General features: G+C 44.5%; 1 protein-coding gene across 1 annotated transcript in view; it reads left to right on the forward strand.

The window, feature by feature from the left end:
• GSG1L (GSG1-like) overlaps positions 1–21,066 on the forward strand; it is a 56,904-nt gene that overhangs the window by 31,970 nt on the left and 3,868 nt on the right. Inside the window, exons 3-6 of the mRNA XM_009881915.1 lie at positions 1,436–1,588; positions 5,773–5,884; positions 10,548–10,715; positions 17,514–17,581. Of these exons, the coding sequence (XP_009880217.1) occupies positions 1,436–1,588; positions 5,773–5,884; positions 10,548–10,715; positions 17,514–17,581 (501 nt within the window). The remainder of the gene's footprint in view (positions 1–1,435; positions 1,589–5,772; positions 5,885–10,547; positions 10,716–17,513; positions 17,582–21,066) is intronic.

Below are 21,066 nucleotides of genomic sequence, written 5' to 3' on the forward strand. Positions count from 1 at the left end.
GAAGAGCGTGCCAGTTGCCCTGATACCAAATTGACTAACAGGAGTGAGATAAACAGCTGTTTGCTCTTGATAGATGCAATATTACACAGAAAGTCACTGCAAGAAATTAAAAGGCTTATTTATTACTATGTCTGTAGCATTGTTTAAAAACTCAAAAGGTCAGGTACGGTACCAACACCTAATAGCATATATTAATTAGTTGCAATCATAAAAAGACAAGTTGCCAGACAAAATGTGAGCTGGGATCATCCTGGTCACTAAGAGGACACTCAAACAGTTGATAAAAGTGAGACTGCATACCTGGTTTGATAAGCTCAACTGCATTTTATCACACATGTTCTTACAGTGAGGAGAGAATGTGTTAATACAAGTGAAGCCTGTAGCAGTCTCTATGGTTACAGCTAACATTTTCTAATATAAGCCATTGTCTTCAGATGCTTAACTTTCCACGTTTCAACTGCTTAGGCTGAAATTTTCCATCACTGCTCATTGTTTCCAGGTGAATTCTCTAGCAGTCAGGTTAGCAAACGTACTGAAGAATTCTAGCGGCTTCTCATGCTGAAACAGCGATTGGAAATCTGGCAGGGACTCAACATTTTTATCTGTTACCACCCTCTCAAATTCACCCCACAGCCAGCCGGCCACTACCAAACGCTGCCAGAACCACTCACCTGCGCGTGACCCCGAAGTCCTGCAGAACACGTGGGTCGAATGGGGCACATCAGCTCTGCCCTTCGCCTGAGGGGTTGTACCTGGGGGTTGGGAAAACAGAAGGCAGCCCAAATTTTGTATCTGCAGCTCTTCAGCTGAGTGTGTTATAAATAACTGGCTCCACCCCACAGGTATTCTGGCAGTTTCTGTATATAGTCCCAGGGGCAGAGATCTGTGCAGTGGATCCAAACACCCCAAGTCAGAACAGTCATTCTGCAGGACACTGGTTTCTGGGAAAGAAAGTTTCTTATAACAGACCCCGACACTATGGTGTGATTTTAAAACCTGGCCTGAGAGGTATCCGAGCCTGTTCATCTCCCACCAGCCCATCTGCTGTAAGGTAATTTGTGCCATCACCACGCGCGCACTAGATTCTGCTCATCTAAACCATGACCGAGGGCCAGAAAATGGATTCTGTGTTCTATGTTTTGCGTCATAGGAGCCAAGCGGTTCTAGATATATCCAAAGAGGTCCTTTAGCCAAGCCGGAATCTTAGGCAACAGCTTGTTCTTTCTTCAATATCTTTCCCACGCTGCCATTATTCAAATCTTTATTCACCACTTTTTCTGTTTTTCAGAGTTTGGGTGGTGATTTGCTAAATTTAAACTTTCTGAATACCCAATTACTCCTAGATATTCCTGATTTCCTATTTAATTTTTATGAACTTTACCTCTTGATAGCATTTACTAAACAAGTGACCGGTTGCTGCTTTTGTGTGTTGCAGGTGTCCTGTGGTTATCAGTAGTATCGGAGGTGTTATACATCATGCTGTTAGTCGTCGGATTCAGCCTTATGTGCCTCGAGCTCTTTCATTCAAGCAGTGTGATAGATGGGCTCAAGTTAAATGCCTTTGCTGCTGTCTTCACTGTGCTTTCAGGTACGAACCTTCCCTTTCCCTTTTGCCCAAGGAGCCACGACAAAACAAAATTCTAAAACTTTGAAAGAATAAAAACTAAGGGCTACAAGACTCTTTTTATCCCCATTTAACTATTGCATTTTTCACTACAATTTTTTGTTCCTTTGGAACAAGGACCACGTGACAAAATTGCCTCCTGCCAGGGAGAGGAGAAACAACGTATTCCTGGTTTCACAACAGCAATGCAGTAATTAGCCTCCCCCCAGCCCACACAGCCACTCCATACCTATAGCCTGAGCCTCCATTTTCAGCCTCGTCACACTGATTATCCAATAGAAAATGAAAAACATATAGAGTTGAAAATCCTTTTTTTCTCAGTTAATCCTAAAAGTAGGTGAAGGTGTGATGCTTCAAACCACAGAAAGAAGCCCATCTTGTTCATTAGCAAAATTGAGAATGAAAAGGACTCTAGTAATCTCACTTTGGAGCAACCCCAAGAGTAATCTGCGGACACGTACATCTCTCAGAACAAATGTTTCAGGCTATTTCTATGCTTGGTCTGTACTTGGAGCCCTTCAGCCAATGAACTTGAGGAATTCACTTCTCTAAAAGAAGTTATCAAATCTAGCCATGTAATTAAGCGCTCCTTCACTTCTGTGCAGGCTGAAAACTCCCCTTCCCAGGATTTACACAGGCAACCAGCCATAGCTGGCTTTGTGAGCACTCCTGCATGGACCTCTCGGGCAGAAAGAACTTCTGCAATAAAAGTGCATTTTATTCTGCTGTATTTCAAGACGAAAGGGATTATAACATGCAGTGTACATTTATGTGAAGGAGTTTTATCTTCAGGGATAGCTTCAGACAGTGAAATACAGTTAGTGGTATAAAACTTAGATCAGAAGTGGAGCTGAAAGGACCAAAAAAAAAACTGAGTAAAAACTGCCAAAGCATATTTTTCAGCTTTGGATATAATTTGGGTTTAAAAAAAATCTCAGTTCAATTTTCAAAATCAAACTACGTGGAATTCCTCAGCCTTCAAACAGTAATTTCCATGCTGTTTCTCTTTCTCTTCACCATTAACTGCAGTTGGAAGTTTTGTAAGAATTATGAAGTTTTCTTTCCTACACATCTTTCTATTTTTATTTTTCCCTCCCTCTTTTTAAGTACATTGCCATGATGTTTCAAATATAAACTTTGAAATTTTACAGAGAAAAAGGATAGAAAAATAAGAAGCAAAAAACCCCCACCCCAAAACACTGCTAGCCATTTTCTTTCAGTGACAGAGATCTTGGAGGGAAGAAGAAAAGCGTATTTATTTAATCTTAACACATTTATAATGACACAGCTTTATAGAAATCAGATAACAAAGAGGGCTTTGCCTTGGAGCAGAACATCTCTCATTAAATTCATGCTAGAGTTTTCTCCTAAAAGTGCAATGGGATCTTCATATTCTCATAGCTCAAAATCTAAAGGTTAGGAAAAATTATCCTAACACGGTGGCCACTTGTTGCTGTTACTTAAGCTCTTACGAGTCATTAAAAAAAAATAATCCAAAACCACTGTCATTTTGGTATTCTTCTTAACCTTCTCCAAATTAAGCAACTTATATAAGTCTCTCATGTAATATTTATAATAAAGCCTTTTCATTACTGTGATATATTCCATAAGTAACATTTTTAGGAAAGGTATCTGAAAATGCTTTAAAATATATCATTTTTTCCAAATTTAGTTCCTTAAGCTCTCCTAGAAACAGCTCTGGTCCTGCAAGGTTAATGACTTTAAGCCAACTATAAACGGTCAGTGTTTCCACGCTCCCATGCACTCCAGTCACTCCAGTCTACCATTTTATCAGGATTTACCCCTGCAAGTGTCTGCTGCCCTGGGCCCCAGGGGGGTCGGCATCCAGGCATTTTGTCCTCTTTGTCCAGCCTTAAGCAGCCTGTTGGAGGAAAAGACAATCTTGTAAACACAGCATTTGTTGATTTATATTACAGGCAGGTCATTTTATCCAACACGTGACCATTAAATGCACAACAGAATATCACAGGATATTTCCATGGGGCACTTGGCAAAGTATATCTAAAATAGACCAAGCCGACGGGTGGCATCAGGAACAAACTGCACCAAAAGTGCATGAAGCAGCACAATGAAAGACAGACTCATTATTGCTTTGCTATAGCTTGTACATGGCACAGTGCCATTGACAGCACAGTCAGGTCCATGTCCGCCCCCGACCCTCCTCCCCATTAAGCAGAAAAAGCAATTAAGCACCACGTTTTCACCGTGATCCCGGTGTTACAGCAGGACTCGCTGATGACCTCCTACTCACCTGTGTCAGGGGACGGCCACCCCGGCCTCCCATGCAGCGGAAGGGCTGAATGTTGCTGAAACCCCATTAAGGTTTTGCATGACAGGACAGAGCCGAGCAGCCTTGCTGAAGCTGGTCCTGCCCGTGTCAAGCCTCCTGACAGCTCTGAGTGACTATGACATGTCTCAGGGCAATCTGTAATATTTTGTTAAGGTTGAAGAGTTACTGACAGTAGGTATAGGAACAGCAAACCCCATACTTTAAGATCAACACCATAACTGTCAGCTGGAGAAAAATGCACTGATTTAAAAAGTACAGCAAGCTCCCTATGAATTCTGAAAATTAAATATAGCCAGAAACAAGCAAGGTGTGTACCAGTTTGCTGTGCTCCCATTAGGCCGCCCACCCTGCCAAAACATCATTTCTTCCAATGTGAATTGCTCTTTCCACCTCCTGACTTCCCAGTTTGTCACACCAACACGAAGCCGCTGAGCAAACCACTGCAGCTTCTGGTAATAAAATGTCTCCTTTCAGCCTCTGCAGTTGTTTGTATCAAATATGCCATTTGTCTTGTTGAAGGTCCTGCTTAACATACCCACAACACAAACACGGCATTCCCCAACTTCTCTCCCCCAGCATTGCCCTGAATCATCCACATGTCTGGTGAGACTAATGAAGCGGTTTAGACTCTGAAAGTGAGCAGGAAAGAAGAGCCAAAATTTGCATCTGGGGAGAAAAAATCAGGATCCTCCATATAGAGGAAGGGCAACAGTGGAAAAAAATAGGCAATCAGAGATATCAGTGAATGGCGACTTTAGTTAAGGAGCAAAGTGTAACCTGTGGGCCAATGTTGTACCCCGCTGTGGCAGACCATCGATATTTCAAAGTGCCTTGAACTGTCATTGCAGCGTAAGGGGCTTTTGACACCTGTAGGTCTAAGGTCTGTTTGGGAAATGATGATCCTGCCCCATGGTTTAGCCAACTGCCCAAACCCCTGCTTTTCATGCCCTCAGCTGGGAGCATCATTCTGCTTTGCCTAAGTACTAAAGCAGACACATCCCAAATTATTGCAGCTAGAAAATTCTCCAAGCATCCAAGCTCCTACTGGCCACCGCTTCTTGAAAAGTGGGGTTTGATCTTCCTCAGAGGGATGTCTAGATGTAAAAATTCAGGCAGTTTTTTTCTGCTTAAGCTGAAGAACTGTGCTGGCCAGCTAAGTGGCAGAGCAAACTTAGTGATCTAACTGCAGCCCTGTCCATTAGCATCACGGTGAGCAGTGTCTAGTACACTGCCTAATCTTCTTTATCTCAGCAAAATATAATGGTGTCACAAAGGCAAGCATCATCAACATTGTACCACCAAAACTATTCCTATGGTATCCTCTCCCCGCACATCACCAGGAATGCTGCGTTAACTTCCTCGTGTAACTTCCACGTGTTTTGTAAGTGTTCAAAATTATAAATCTTAACAACTGTTAAGATAAAATATCGTCGTTTGGCATGAACACATTCAATCTTGCATTGCCTACAGAAGCCTCTCTCCTTACTCTCTTACCTGAAGCCTGTCTGCGATGGGCTAAGTGAGATGACTTGTGGGTGGCATACCCCTGTTTTGCAGCAGCGAGGTTGGTGGTGATGCTAATTGTGCAACATTTTCTTCAACGATTTTCTTTCTTTAACTCTTCTCTTAATTGAGAATTCAGTATGATGTAAAATAATGAGCTCTCAGTCACACCTTTCCTCTGCCCATGCAGCTCCCTCCTCCACAGTAGAATAGGAGGCATAAAAGTACAACAAAGACTTTTTTGGGGCTTTCAAAGCACTTCCATCAGTAGCTATCTCAGAATTATAAAAAAACCATTAGCACAAAAATTCCTATTATAATCCCTGCTTCTCAGGTCTCTTGGGGATGGTGGCACACATGATGTATACTCAAGTTTTCCAAGTGACGGTCAGCCTTGGGCCAGAGGACTGGCGACCACATTCATGGGACTATGGATGGTCCTTCTGGTAAGTGTCACCACCACTTAATATATTTTCATTTTCAAGTTGTTCCATCAGTCTGTTGGAAGATTACATACCCTCTCAAATTTCCAGGAACACACATGTGAATTTCCAGCTGCCAAAGTGCTAGGAGTAAAAAACCACCCTGGCCGTATATTGTTGAGGTGTTAGAGGACAGCTATCAGTGACTGTGCAGCAGCAGCAGCTGTGCATATCAGCAGGTACATAGCGTTTGTAAATAAACAGCAGCCACAATTACCAACACAGATTGAGCACTCTCATTAAAGTTCAATTCAGGTACATAATTGCCATGGCATTTCAGAAACTTTTAGCTTTTTGTTTTGTTTTGTTTTGTTTTTAATTAGTGTCTCAATAGAACCTCACAGTGCAACTTTTAACACAACTGCAGAGGAAGGCATAGTGCTCCTGGCACCATGAGACTTCCCTGTGGATCGTGGGGAGAAGGCTTGGGAAAAAGGACATGACATTTTGGAGACTGATTTTTTTTTTTTTTTTTTCCCTCAACCTTTCCCATTTATCTTCTAATGATCACATAAAAATAATTTGGCCAAGATACATCAACTGTGTTATATTGCTCACAAGTTTATAAGAAGCTTAACAAGAATAGTGGACTGTGGAGAATAGAAATACCTGCAAACAACATTCACATCCCTCTAGAGGCATCAGCCTCTTTGGATGGCTAGGGAAAAATCTTTTTTCCATTTCTAAATATAGCACATTATTTTCATTCCATCTCAAAGCAGAGACTTTGCTAACACCAATAAATAAATACACATACTTCTTATGCACAGCACTGCAGGGAATTATTAGTCTTTCCTTCTCTCACTATACTGTGTTTCATGGGAGGGGTTACTAACATTTTAGTAATGTGTTACTAAATATAAATTGTATATTTAAAATACAGCTTCTTTTGTGTATTAATAATGAATATTTATTGCATACAATGATGGACATATAAATATACTGCATTTGTATATTTATAATATTTGTATAAATATTTATAACAATTCTATCATAATAATTGTATAATGATTGATATATTTAAATAATAAGGCGTATTCTCTATTAAATTGTCTTCAGTAATCTATTTTATAATTTACTGCAATACTCAAAATTCAGACTGCTGTTAAATGTCTAGCACGATAAAGCACTCGTTAGATTATTCTCCTTCACCTTGTGCAAGACAAGAAACCCCATGTCTCAGAACGGGCCACAGAGGCTGGCGGGTCCTGCAGGGCGCTACGAGCCCTCCCCGGGCTCCTCGCCCTGCCCGTGCCCCAGGCGAGCTGGTGGGAGCCCACCACCCCGTCCTGTGACGGCAGCTCTCGGCGCTGCCTGCTTGGTCCCAGAGCACACCCTGCATCCCCCGCCTGCAGCTCTCCCCAGGCAGCCGGAGCCAGGGCACAGCGCGCTTCGGTGCAAAGACGGGACTGACCCTGGAGGACGCTGGAGATACCCATAAGCAGACAAATGTGTGGGAGCAGCCTCAGCTCTTCCCATATTCCTGAAGCGGGACCTCAGCTTCACTCTGGACAGTGACTGTTGGCCCACCTTCGTTATAGCTGAGCTTCGCTCAAGCTATTGCTGTCACAAAGCAGCTTCTCAGATTTGGTAATCTCTCTCCCTCCCCTAATACCTTCCCAGACAGCATACTTATCTGTGCAGGTGCTGGGCAAAGTGCAAACATCAGCTCAGTCACAGCTGCCCCGGGACAGACGTGAACAGCGGCAGCATTTCCAGCCTGCAGTGGTGCTCAGCAGCCTGAGGAAGGCCAAGGGGTTCCTCATACCATGCCAGTGACTGGTAGCAGACCTGGCAAAGGAAGGTCTGAAAGTCAAATGCAGCAAAACCAAGGCTTCTTCCTTCCAGCTAACACTGAACCACCACTGCTGTACGGACTAGAAAGCTACAACCTCCCCTGGTGTGGCCCAGACTCGAGCGCCTTCTTTAAGAAGGGTTAAAAGCAAATGCCCACTGAGCCTGGTGGAGTCTGGAAACTCTGCACATGTAGGAATTGCTCCATTTGGGTTCAGGTGGTGGCCTGAAGCACGAGCTTTAAATACCGCTGAACCAGTAGTGCGAACATCAGCATTATTTACAGCCTTCTGTAAAAAGTACCACTGCAGCATCCTACTAGACAGCCTGTCAGAGCACAGGGAATTGGAACACCACTGAAAAGTGGGGCCGGGGAACTGCCTCCCCATGGCCAAGAGCCAAAGGACATGAGTGGAGATGCAGACTGCATTTGTTTTCCAAACGTCAATGGGAAAACCGTCTTTTCTGTGACTTTATTTCTCCTCCATTGAAGGGGAATGATAAAAACACCTCTCCTCAAAATGAGGAAGGGCTGCTAGTGATCTGTTCAGATGTCCCACTGCTTGGCCCTGTTATCTTACCCCATTCCCAAGCCATTGGCAAAGCCTGGAGGTTGGTCTGTGCTCTGGCACCAGCCGGGAGTGGGCTGGGGGATTCTCCAGGCAGGGGACTCAGTGGCTCTGAGGACCAGTGGATGTTCAAGCTCAGCCCTTCTAGAAAGAAAACAAATACAAAAACCACAGAGGAACTTGAGAGCACAGCCCTGAGCTCAGCTACCAGAGGCACTATAGGTGCAGTCCCACCACAGCTCGGGCTCAGCTGGCGTGGAGGGGCACTGCTGTTACAGCCTATCTTAGGTGAAGATCTTTTAAACTCTTACAGGTAGGAGAACCACTCTTTACACTTAAAAATGAACAACATTTAACCAAGGTCCATAAAAACTAAAACATAACAATCCTAATTGTCTCATTATTATGATTTACCAAATGCCAGACCTGAGGTCACATTGAGAGTCTTCATTCTGTATTTCCTTCTCTGAACCTTTCAGCATTTCTGAGTTAATGATTAGAAATTATCAGAAACTTTCCAGAGAAATTTTTCTCCGTATGTCATTCCCCAGGCACAGTGAAGGCTGTGGTTTCAGCTGGCTTCCTCCTCAATACTGTTTAGGAGCCCAGCTGGAAATGTTTGGAGCCATTGGAGCTTTTCCACACACTCCGTGTGGGAGGAAGACACTTGCCAGCCTTCCCTGTGCCTGGACACTCACACATAGCATGAGTTTCCTTTCCACTTCTCCACCCAACCGTGGTCACCCCAGGGGTCTCTATGCTGCCTTCTCATTTGATTGCGTCGTGCAAACGGGTTCAAAAACGACAAGGAAAGGGCTGCCTCCAGACACTTCATTGCCATGGGAGCCCCTCACGGACTTGTTACGCACTGAATTTTGAAATCATTGAAATGAGCCATTTCTGTTTACTTGAACCATTTTTTTCCCAGATTTTCCAGTTCATGAATATGTGTTCTTTTTCAAGTTTTGCCTAATTTGAAATGAGAAACTGTTTCCTCATCTGCAGATCCTTTGCAGAATGGGAAAAGAGCTCACGCTGAGGGCTCTGTTGATAATGCAGATTTATAAGACAGTGCTACTGTGGCTGTATTCTTTCCGTTCTGCATAATTTATAGCAATGTTCAATTTGGTCATAGAAAAGGTGAAAGCAAGGAGCGGGTAAAGTGTGTCTGATACAGATGATTAAGTTAATCCAAGTTAGTTAGGAAGCCGCTGTGAACTATATGTAGCTGGAGCGGACGGACCAAATGTGAAGTCAAGGGGAACCTGAACTCAGATAAGCTCTGCAGACAAAAGGAGGAATTCAGTGCCTTTTCTGTAGCCCCATTTCATGCTCAAATGCACCTAAACTCCTTGGGGCCATGAGTTCCCTCCAGCCACATCTGAACTTGAGATCAAAGACATAAAGGCTGGAGGGGACATGTGCAGGGAAGGCAGAAGGGGGGAAACCCAGTCCATGAGCAGGGAGCAGAGCATCCCCCAGCTGAACTCTCTGTGCCAGGAGACCCCAGGACCACACTTGCTGTGGTTCCAGCCCGGCATTGGGGCAGTCACTTTTTTCCTTCCTGCTCTCTCTCCATGCTCCTGGTTGGGACTTGCAGGTGTCCTGCCACCAGCTCACCAAGATAGGCCAGCACTGCCTGCACACCTGGGGCACTGCCCTCAGATTGCATCTCTCCACAAAGTGGAAGTGCTGTCTTCTATTCCGGTCAGGCTTTCAGAGACTGGATATAAGCCAGGAATGCTAGAAATGTCCATCAACCAGGAAAGAAGGAAATACAGTAATCTGATGAAGGCATGAAAAAAATGGAATAGAGACCATCCCTGCGGTAGTGCAAAGTCAGTCTGCCATGGATGCTAGAGAACTGCCACTGGTCCAAAAGACGTGCTCTCGTGGGCACTACTCCTTCCAAGAGTTCATGACTGCTCTATAGATTTTAGCACTTGTCTGCAAGGCTCTGAAACCTTTCAAAGGGAATTCAAGAAGCGTCTGACTCTTCTGTCAGAGTGCACCGAGTGCTCATGTTCGCACTCTGCCACACGGTTCTCCATGGGATGAAAGTTGTGCCCAGCCCCTAGCCCAACACCCTGCCTGCGTGCCTGAGCATGGGCCACAGGTCACTTGAGGTAAGAGGAGGAGAAGGGGTTTGTCACCACGACCTACCTGCCTAGTCGCATCCTGTGTATGTGTGTCTCTTGGCGTCAGAAATATAACATGAGCTGCTGTCTTAACCCAGCTCTGTCTGCTGGTTTCTCTCTCCACAGTCTGGCATGGGGCTCTTTCACCTGCTGCATGGCGGCCTCCGTTACTACCTTGAACTCTTACACTAAGACTGTCATTGAGTTCAGACACAAGCGCAAAATCTTTGAGCAGGGCTTTCGAGAAGAGCAGAACTTCCTAGACCAGGAAGCCATCAAGTACTTCAGAGAAAGGTCAGTGCAGTCAGTTGCTCCATCAGTGGAGGTTTTCATGGACTCTGCTAGTCTCAGAAGCTCCAGGCTCTCACTCGCTTCAGCACATGTGGGTGAAGTCTCTGAGATATTTGGAGAAGATGTGTGTTAAAGACAAACACAAAAGATCCTCCTTGATTTGTTTTTTCTTAAATTTTGTGATGTCCCAGTGCCTGCCTTTTCTTATATACTCATTAAAACACAAGACTGACAAGTCCTTAAAGTATGCATCTGATTCGTAGGAATTCATAAGAAGCTCTGCTGCCAATGCAAGCCGATTTTCCCCCTCTGGAAAGGTAAAATTGTGGGGACATAACAAATGTTACAGCCATCCTTTCTCAGCACATGTAATAGGCAGCTCCCAGTAATCCTAATGGCTGCTGAGACATTTTCCAGTGACCACTAGGCCACTTTGGTATTGCCATCACCCATAGTCACATGCCTACAACCCATCCTAGGCTCCTCCACACAACCCGTCCTGAGCTCCTCCACACAAATATAGCGCACACATCACGTTGCACTGCAGAAACATCCACACAGTGCCACCCACACTGCTCCCAGGGTCTCAGATGGACTCCAAGTCCTGTCTGAGCCCTGAAGGCCAAGAGATGCTCCTCCACTGTGCCTGTCACCGCACGCTGCCCACCCGCTGCACTGCTGACCCCGGGCACCCTTAGTTGGCCCATGCGGCTGCACTGGGATACTTGTTGCCCACATTCTTTCGTGAGAAGGTTAAGGCTTTGCTTTTAAATTGCAGAATGTAAAGAACACACAAATACTGACCTCACACAGCAGGGAAGGTATGGTGGACTCCATAGGGGTACCTTCATGGAATGAGGAGCTGATAAGTACAGAGAATCCTCACCAAAAGCCTGTTGTTGGAAATAACGCAAAGATATTTTGAGGACAGAAAACACAAGGAGGATTCATTCTTGTTCTTCTGACCGATCTGGCAGTTTCTCATTGGTGGAAGAGAGGGGTTGTGACGCTCTGAGGAGACAGAAGATTTGAAATGATCAGGCATTTCAGTAGTGAAGCGAGGAACTCTCCTGAGCAGGAAGAACTGGAGAACTTCCATGCTTATTACTTTGCTTTAGTTACCCAGCCTTAACGAATAGTCTCTGTTGGTACAGTTATTCCTCTGCCACCTTCCAAGTTTTCACTCTACCTTTCAGGCAGTCTGGAAGGATGAGAGAGATGATTCAAACAACCACGATTTTCTTAATTTTGCACTTAGAGATGGCAGTGAATTTTAAAAAATTCCATGTGTGAGGAAAAATACCCCAAACACAGTGAAGAGGAAGTGGTCAGCATATGCCTCAGGAGAAATCAACACTCAGTGAGGGAAACCAGTCAGGCGAGGGAAAACAGTCAGCCAAATTATTGAAGTGAGAATTGCAGATGAGAGACCAGCAGAATTTTAAGCAAACGGAATATGCTGAGTTACACTGGGAAATACTAAGGAAACTTGATAACATACCACTACTGCCCTTTCTGGAACAGTAAATAGCAACAAAGATTAATGGCATAGAGTAGTAAGGCTCTTTATCCCACATAGGTATTGTGTGGTTTGATTTAGAGTCCTCTTGCACTCACCATATTACAAAGCACGTTTCTCCCCCTCCCCCTCCCCCCCCCCCCTTGGGCCCCTTTTTACATGCACCATATATAAGACTTTACAATCAAAGCCACGTTGGACTAGTTGTCATCTGAGAGACCTTCGCCCCAACACACTAGATACACAGGTGAAGGGCCCCAAAGAATGAGAAGCAGCCGAAGGCAGCATCACGGCTTTTTCATGTCTCTCGGAAGGAAGGTTTGAACTTACCGAGGCAACTAGCAGGGTGTTTCACACACATATGCCCAAGGCAAGCGACAGGTCCTACCTCAGCCAGTTCAAACCAGTGTGGTTTTTAACTCATATGTATCATTCAAAAGAAGCTCCATACGAGGCAACATGCCTACAGAACAGCCTGTTCCTTGTGACTGCTCTGTCAGAAAACAATGCTTCGTTTCTACCACTTGCTTTATGACTGGACTGTATATTTGGTTTTGTCCTTCCACTTTCCTTGCTGATTCTGAATTTGTGTGAACAATTCACTTGTTGGTCACATCCTCCAAGCCCCTCCACACACACAGATCAAGCATGTGGTGTTCCCAAACTTCATGATTATGACTTTCTTTTTTTATATCACATTATTTTAATTGTTGTATCTGAATACATAATAAGAAGCCCAGAGGCAGTGTTACCATGGGATCATTCCAGAGATTTAAAGCTGTGCAGCATCACATCCATTTTTTTATTTTTTTTTTTTTTTAAAGTTAGCATATTCATGATCAGCTTCCCTACTGTGACCTGGGAATACTCTGAGACTGCAGGGGGTCCAGGGATCATCAATTAGCAGCACTGTTGCTACATGCTGCGAGTGCCAGCAGTCCCAGCAAACACGCAAGTTCCCCTGTCTCTGATCTTCCTTTGCACAAATAGAAAATAACTTAAATTCTCTTTCCTTCCTGTGCATATACCCAGGGATACTTCACATTCCCTCCTACTCCTCCACCTCCGTGTTCCTTTTCATATCTCATAAATAAAACCCTCCAGCCTATCTTCCTTCCAGTTACTTTGTACATATCACTACCCTCTTCGCATGTTCCTTTGCCTCAGTACACATCCAGCACACACGCTTCTAGCCTCTGCGTTGAATAGACTGTGCAATAGGCAGTTTTCTAAGAGCAATATATTTCTAGTGAAAGTTAAAGCTTTATCATTATTCCCAACAGCTGCAGTTTATCTTCTGGGAGACAGGGAAGAAAAGTGTTGGCCCCATTTTGCCTGATAAAAGTTTTTTGTTGGAATGTTCTTCCACAGGCCCCTGCTCCCAGAGAAGAAATTTGCTTTATAAAAAATACTGAGAGTAAAATACTGCTAATCTTGCAAGTACTTTGTCAAACGTAATCATTGTGTTTCGCTCAATTTTAATCACATGGAACTAAGCTGAAATGCTCCTTTGAGAACTCCCAATTCAACAAGTGTGCACCCTGTTCACCACCCAGCGCAGGAGGTGCAGCGGATGAGCCCCATGAATGCACAGCTTGCTGCCCTGACCCCAGCCTTCTCCATCAGCTCACCCCATCCCCTCCCCTCGCATGTCAGCCTCCCACAGCCTGCGTTACTGCTGCTTGATAATTTGACATCCTAAGAACTGCCTCAGCTGTGAAGAACACAGACAAGACCTGTAAAATCACATGAATTTATGTGTACGCCCCAAATGCTGCTCCACAGCCTGGTCTGACTCCACCTTAAACAGCATATGTAGTTATCCAGCCCTCAGTCTGCACATAAACACAACCAAGTCGCAAACAGAGACAGCTTACACAGAGACAGTCAAATTCGCTGACTATCTACAACCACAAAGACACAGACTTGTCTCTCGACAGCTAAGCATCTTACTGTTTCTATCACTGGGAAAGCATTTAAACAGCTGCTGAAAAATCAAAGATTCACGGTGTTTTAGTCAACAATTATTTCCTTCCCAAGCTGGGATACTTTGAAAAGTCCCGACAAAACAGACTCTGTATTTCACACCATAAAATCAAAAGATATTATAGCTCTTCAGATACAAAAGATATGATAGTGCTCAGAGTAACTCTAAGCAGAACAAGTAAATGATACAGGCTTGGAGGTATTATTCATGTATTAAGTGTTCTACAAAATTATCAGTAGAATAATCTGCAACATGTCAGCTTTCAGTCTTTGTCCTATTATTGGTTGTCCTTTTTTCTCATTTTCCTTTTAACTGAATATTTGTCAATCATTTTTGCTCATCTTTTTCAATTTTTTAGTTTATTAGGTGTCAGTTCATAATAGGTATCTCTCTTTGCCTCTCAATTCCTCTTTCTGCTCTGTTTCATATGAATAGTCTTGCCCCGTATGGTCTTGAGCATGGTCCATCATCTACTGTTCACCCCAGCTAGCAGAGGAGGAACCCTCCACATACCTTTCTGCTTCCTTTGCTCTGAGGATCCTTTCAGATAAGTCAAAGGGACAGGGATTCTTTGTTCTCTCCTATATAATCTGATAAGCTATATGTGACCATCAGATGAAGGAAGGTCAACGTGCCAGGACCTTCTCCTCTTCCACTGCCCAGCTATCTGGCTTCTGTAATGCCCTGCCACACACAGACAGTGGTTCCAGGACCGCTGTCCCCTTGCCACTGCCTGCTGCCACAGAGATGTAGCTGCTCCCCAGTGGGGTCATGCCGTGACATCCCACACTTTCCTCCCTACCCTGCACAGGAATACCTGTTCAGGCCATGAGAAAACATGGCCCAGAAGCAGGGGACTGGGGTAACCCTTCCAGCGCAGCAATAACTTCAGTGCACCCAGACTATTAATCTTCGGCTTTCTTAGCGTAACATCTAATAAATGTGCAACCATCTAGTTTGGGCATTCTAAAAAGGCAATGAGAGGAAGGCAGTTTTAGCAGCTTTGCCCACATGGCTATGTAATAATTAGGACACATTCACAAGAAATGTGCTCATTTAGACAAACTGGCTACGCCGACGCTCACAGCACACCCATTCAGGCAAGGGACAGTGCAGCTAGGTTGTTCACATTGAGTGTCTTTCCCAAGTTTGTCCCAGTTTCTTGTCTTTCTTTTTCTGTATATTAAACAAAACACCCTTTCAGCCATTCTACCACCTTTCCCTGCTCCCAGAACTCTGGTGGATTTTGCTTTCAGGTAAAGAATGAAAACTTTCCTCTGTGCTTCTTTGGTATGCTAGGGGAAAAGCAGAAAGTGCTAGTGGGGCAGATGGGGACCCTGGGGCAATAGTCACAGCTGCTGGAAGAAGGACGGTTGTAGCTATGGGGAGGAAGACGTGGGGCAAGGGAACATAGAGGCTTGGGGTAAGAGTACATGAGGATTGAAGTCTGGGGTCTGGGATAGGGGGCCTGAAAGGCTGGACATCAAATCCAGGTGAGCTCTTCGTGGGGAGCTAGTCTTGAGCAAGGAATAAAAAGTTAGCCTTCCAGTGGGCTGGAAGGGGGCCTGCAGGGAAGATGGGGAGGCACTGTTTATCAGGGCATATAGTGATAGGATGAGGGACTATGGTTTTAAACTGAAAGAGGGGAGGTTCAGATTAGATAGGAGGAAGAAATTCTTTCCTGTGAGGGTGGTGAGCCCCTGGCCCAGGTTGCCCAGAGAAGCTGTGGCTGCCCCATCCCTGGAGGTGTTCAACCTGGGCTGGTGGGAGGTGGCCCTGCCCATAGCAGGGGGTTGGAACTGGATGATCTTGAAGGTCACTTCCAATCCAAACCATTCTATGATCCTATGATACTGTGATATAAGAAAACTTGAAATACCCATTGCTCTCTTTTTCTGTTGACAAAAGGAGAGAGAGTAGCAGCTTTTGGAAATGCATGCATGCCTGGTCAGGCTGCATGAGGCCAGGGGTGTTGAGTCCCATTGGACCTGAAGCCACTACAGAGAGGGCTAAGGAGGGTAGCCCACCCTGGCACCGGTGGGAGAGGGGACCCTAGAGAACATCATCGCCCTGTCTCCAGTCTGATATCCAGCTTTTTGCTTCCTGTGAAGCAAATCTCATTATTAGGTGCTGTTAAACCAATGTACATATTTAGCAAGTAAATCTGGAAGATTCAGCCTTCCACAGTTCACTCATCCATAGCACAACATTTGCCAACTTGCAGCTGCCCATTAACACGCATTGTGGCATTGCAGCTGATTTCACAACATTTTTCTTGCTGACTGAGCCCTTACTCTGATCTGCAAAACCAACCCAACATCAGGCAGATGCTAGTGGTGAAATTCTAGAGTGAACTGAGTTCAAACTGCCATTGATACTAGTGCAGACAAAATGTCTCTGCAGGGATAGAAAATGTAGTTTTGAAGTGCTTGGAGCAGTTTGCAACAGAGCAGGACCAAAGCTATTGCAGAGATAATAAATCAGGACTATTCCCAACACTATGAGAATCAGAACTTTTCAAATCATCATTCAGATACGCTATTGTTTCCTTTTTTGTACATTTCTCTGATGTATGTTACTCACAGCTTGCTTTCTTTAACTCCATCATACTCATATAAGGTGTTGTGCAGATCATATCAATGCTTTCCAAAGACATGCCAACCTTTTGCTCTGATTTCCTCCTTGGTCACCTTGGTATCTGAACAGGCATTAAGCTACTGACCATTTACAGAGGTACATTACAAGTACCTCCCATTTACAGAGTCAGTATCTTTTCATACGGTCGTCAATAAGAGTTTCCAATCTGACTATTCACCTTTCATTAGCACACAAGGATAAGTGTGACGTTCTGCCTTGGATTTATTCTGTACTTTATTCTGCAACACAGAAAGGTTGATCCGCAGAGCTGTTCCTTCTGGAAAATTACACGGACTGGCACTTAACTGGTGTAGCACTAGCAGCATACCCACTTCCAACACACACGTACTGTACAATGCTGGTAGTCCCCGATGCTTAGACTCATCCCGAAGAGTGAAAGACTGGGAGAGACACAGCCCTGAGCCCCTCATTTCTATTCCCTGTGGCCTCTTTACATGAGCTTTCCCCAAGAGGGGCAAAGCCAAAGGAACCGAGTCTTTCCCGAGACCATTACGATTTCCATAATGGGCCTGGCTGGCTATAGATGGAGGAGCCCAGGTATGTTGCACTCTTACTGGTTTTCACCCTTCCACTTCTGTACATTTGGGAGCAGCCTTTGTTTCTGTTAAAGGTGCTACTTCTATATTCTCTTTTCCAGGACTGAGGAGGAGAGGGCTGAGGCTGGGGACCTGAGGTTACAGTGCCTCCATAGCTGCTCCCCAAATAGTAAGTGACCATGGCTCGAATATGTCCGATACACAATGGCTTGTACCGTCCCCACGCTGGCGCCTTGGAGTTAAGAATAAGGTTTGGAGTAGGAAGCTATGGAAACAGAGGTTTGTAACTTTCCCAGACAGCGCTGCCCAAACGATAATCAGCTAGCATATGAACAGGACAAAATTCTCCAGGATTCAATTTAGGATGTGCACATATCCTATAATTTTATGTTATCTCAAGAAGCTGTGACTTCATAGTAGTTTAAAAATATGCTCTAATTTACACCTGTATAACTTTCATGATCACTACCTTTTTTCATCTATATTTATCACCAAGTCATGATGATGCATGCTATTGAATATAAAAAAGATTGAAAGCAGCTTTGGTAGACAATAACATTAGTATAATTAATGCCAGTTCTTGCACTTACTCAGAAAATTGCTATGCTTTTATTCGGCGTTTGCAAAAAATCTTATTTAACCTATGGGAATCAGTGGTTCAATGTACGGAGCAATACTGGAGCATGGCTCCTGCCCTGCTCTGAATACTATACTTTTCCTTTACTCTCCAGGAAAGATGTGTGCAGTTTCATGCATCTATTTCCTTGCAAAGAGAGCAAGTGATTCTTCACTCAGCAGGAGCGAGACTTGGGAAAGTGACTTGCTGACTCAGCGCTATTAACTTTGGAAACCTCATAGCATTTTGCTGCCTCTGTCTTGCTGAGATGCCCATCTCAGCCACATCCTCGTGGAAGCTTGGTGTCCCTAACCCTAATAACTGAGAGTCCTGATCCCTCATCAGACCTGCTGGAACAGCTCTCCAGTCCTGTGTCACTGCAGGTGGTCTCCCCACAGGCATGGGAGTGCTAGCACTGCTCTCCAGCCTGGGTTGTCTCCAGCTCACTTGGTAACTCTGCTCCTTGAAAGTGTTGTATCAGTTATGGGCCTTTCCACAGGCAGATCCACATCCTTCATTTTCACAGGCCTGAAAATGTCTATTAGTACAAAACTGATCTGGCTCATGTTTCCCAAGAAAATTCCCTACCTGCCAAGCTACTGGCTAGTGCTCAGACACGCTTCTTTCTTTATGAAAATTGTCCAAAGGTCTTGGTTTCAAAGAACAAATAACAATTCCTGACATCAGGTGTTCCAAGGAATAGAAACAAGGCTGTATTGGTCCTGTGCCCAGCCCTGCCCCAGTACTTCCATTTAAAGGACACACAGCTTACCTCCAGAGGTGTGCTGACAGCGCTGTAAAAGCAAACTGCAAATGAGAAGTCCGGTATCAGGTTAAAGAACAGTGGCCATTCTTCAATATTACATCAGTTTCAGCTTCACATCAGTTACCTACTGTAATGAAATCAGATCAATATTAATAAAGTGAAATGAGTGAAGTTCTGCTCTCAGTTTACACTTTATTTATGAATCCAACTTAAGCTTCAGCACTTTCATTATTTACGCTTATTAGGGAGGAAAAAACATTAGTTACTGCTTGGGATGGCACAAAACCTCACAACCTTCAGATGACACTCTCCTTCCTGGTATCAGACCCACCAGTACATAACTGGCCTCTACCTGATCAGAGGATTCTCCTTAGTGTAGTTTCTAACATCATATGCTCCCACTCTTTGTCTCATTACCCACACAACGGGCTCATGGCCAGCAGGGAACTGTTAATGGCAACAGGAGAAATTCCTTGCCAAAGTCAGAGCAGCCACGAAGGTTGCACTGGCCCTTTGGCTATCCAGGGGTCCGCTTGTATGAAAGAAGAGGGCACGTCACCTAGAACAGACCAAGTCTTCACCATTGCTTGGTCAACTCACCCCCTGCATTCACTGGCAGAGTAAATGATCATTCTGAGCTCTTTTTGAACTCTTCACACAGAGGTGGTCCTGTGCCAGAAGCACACAAAGACGTATCACCAGAAGTTACTCCACTGCTCACTTCAACCCTGCAGGACTTGTCAGCTGCCCTCACTTAGAGATGCTCTGAGGCTCTTCTAATTTGAGCCAAACAGCATCTACGGAATATTCACTCATCCCCAGACATCGTGCTTTTTGCTGTCCTTCCACAAAGACAAAAGAGGGCATCTGGTCCTTGTTGAGAGGCAAGGATTTTGGGGGAGTGCTCCTGAAGAGTAAAACAGTAAAAACTTTAAATAAAAGAACAAGACTGAGTGATCGTAAAAGACAAACACCAACTGGCCAGGTGATTTTAGAAGAGAAAATATTAAAGGTTTGCAAGCAGCCCAGGAGCACTGTGAGAGCACAGGTAGCACAAAGGGCATTACGCCAGGCCAGGATCACAGGTTTCTCTGTTGGCAAGACTAAGCTATCCGTTTTGAGAAGTGGCCTTAAATTATAAATTTCATCAGAAGCTCAACTCCAGAGGAGTCTTGATTGGAGCAATGCAATATTCAGTCTTGATAATTCTATTTTCAACCATTTTAATGTCCATCACTGAACTATAATTTGCCTTTAACAGGGTTTAAACTTACCTGAGCCGGGCTAAGAACAGCATCAGGGAGCTCGAGCTATAAATTGGCATCCTCTTGCTCTCACCAAGCTGCCTTCCTGTGCAAACATATGGTGCTGGCCCCTATACATCTAAGATCCCCAGCCATGTTTTGTTCATACCAAACCTAGCATTACCATTGCAAAGCTCTAAAAAGTCTTAATAGTCTATTTGCTGTCATTTTTGACCTTGGAGGTCTCAACATTTTCTTTCAGATGTGCAGGGCTGGGAGATTGTAGCGCACTGGTTGTGGACAGTCGCTACACAAAAACAATAGAAGCAGCTTCACATCAGGATGTTTTTTTGTTGTTGCACAGTTATTTATTACCAAATGGTCACTGTTATTAGGTTCCAGACAGCAATTGTACCGGATTTCAGACATCTGTATGTCCATGTCACTTCCACCCTCTCCTCCAGTCTTCTCTCACCACCAGGCATTAAGATGAGCCTGTTGGTGAGATCAGTGTGCCTGGGACCCACAGGGCAGACGGGAGAGGTACGGATGATAGACGGCGAACAAGGGCTAAGATAGAGGCAGGAGAAATGTCACAAAGGGCAAGAAGGGACGGGTATGGTGCCAAAGCCAAGGAGGAGCTGGGTAGCTCAGGAGACCCAAGGATGGGTAGATCAGAAGAACCAAGAGCTGAGCAGGAAAAAGCATATTCTTACTGTCTGTGGCTAAAAGCCTTGGTTGTTATTGGAGGCAGATTAAACCCAGGGTCCAGGATACCGGCTTTTCTCATAGAAAGCCGAAAGACTATTCAAAATGTATTCAGCATTAAGAAAATAATATAGTCACTGTTTTGGCAGTGTGGGCATTTTAGGAGGGTCACCTGACAAAGAGGAGGCCTTGAAAGAAACAATTTTACTCTCATATCATCACCCTGCAGGCATTTCCCCTGGGTCCATCCCACAGCTCTTCTACCATCCTCCCACCCCTGGCTGTCTACAGTAAGATTTATGCAACCAATCCCTCAGTGC

Source organism: Charadrius vociferus, unplaced genomic scaffold (genome assembly GCF_000708025.1).
Source record: "Charadrius vociferus isolate BGI_N301 unplaced genomic scaffold, ASM70802v2 scaffold593, whole genome shotgun sequence".
Classification (NCBI taxonomy): Eukaryota; Metazoa; Chordata; class Aves; order Charadriiformes; family Charadriidae; genus Charadrius; species Charadrius vociferus.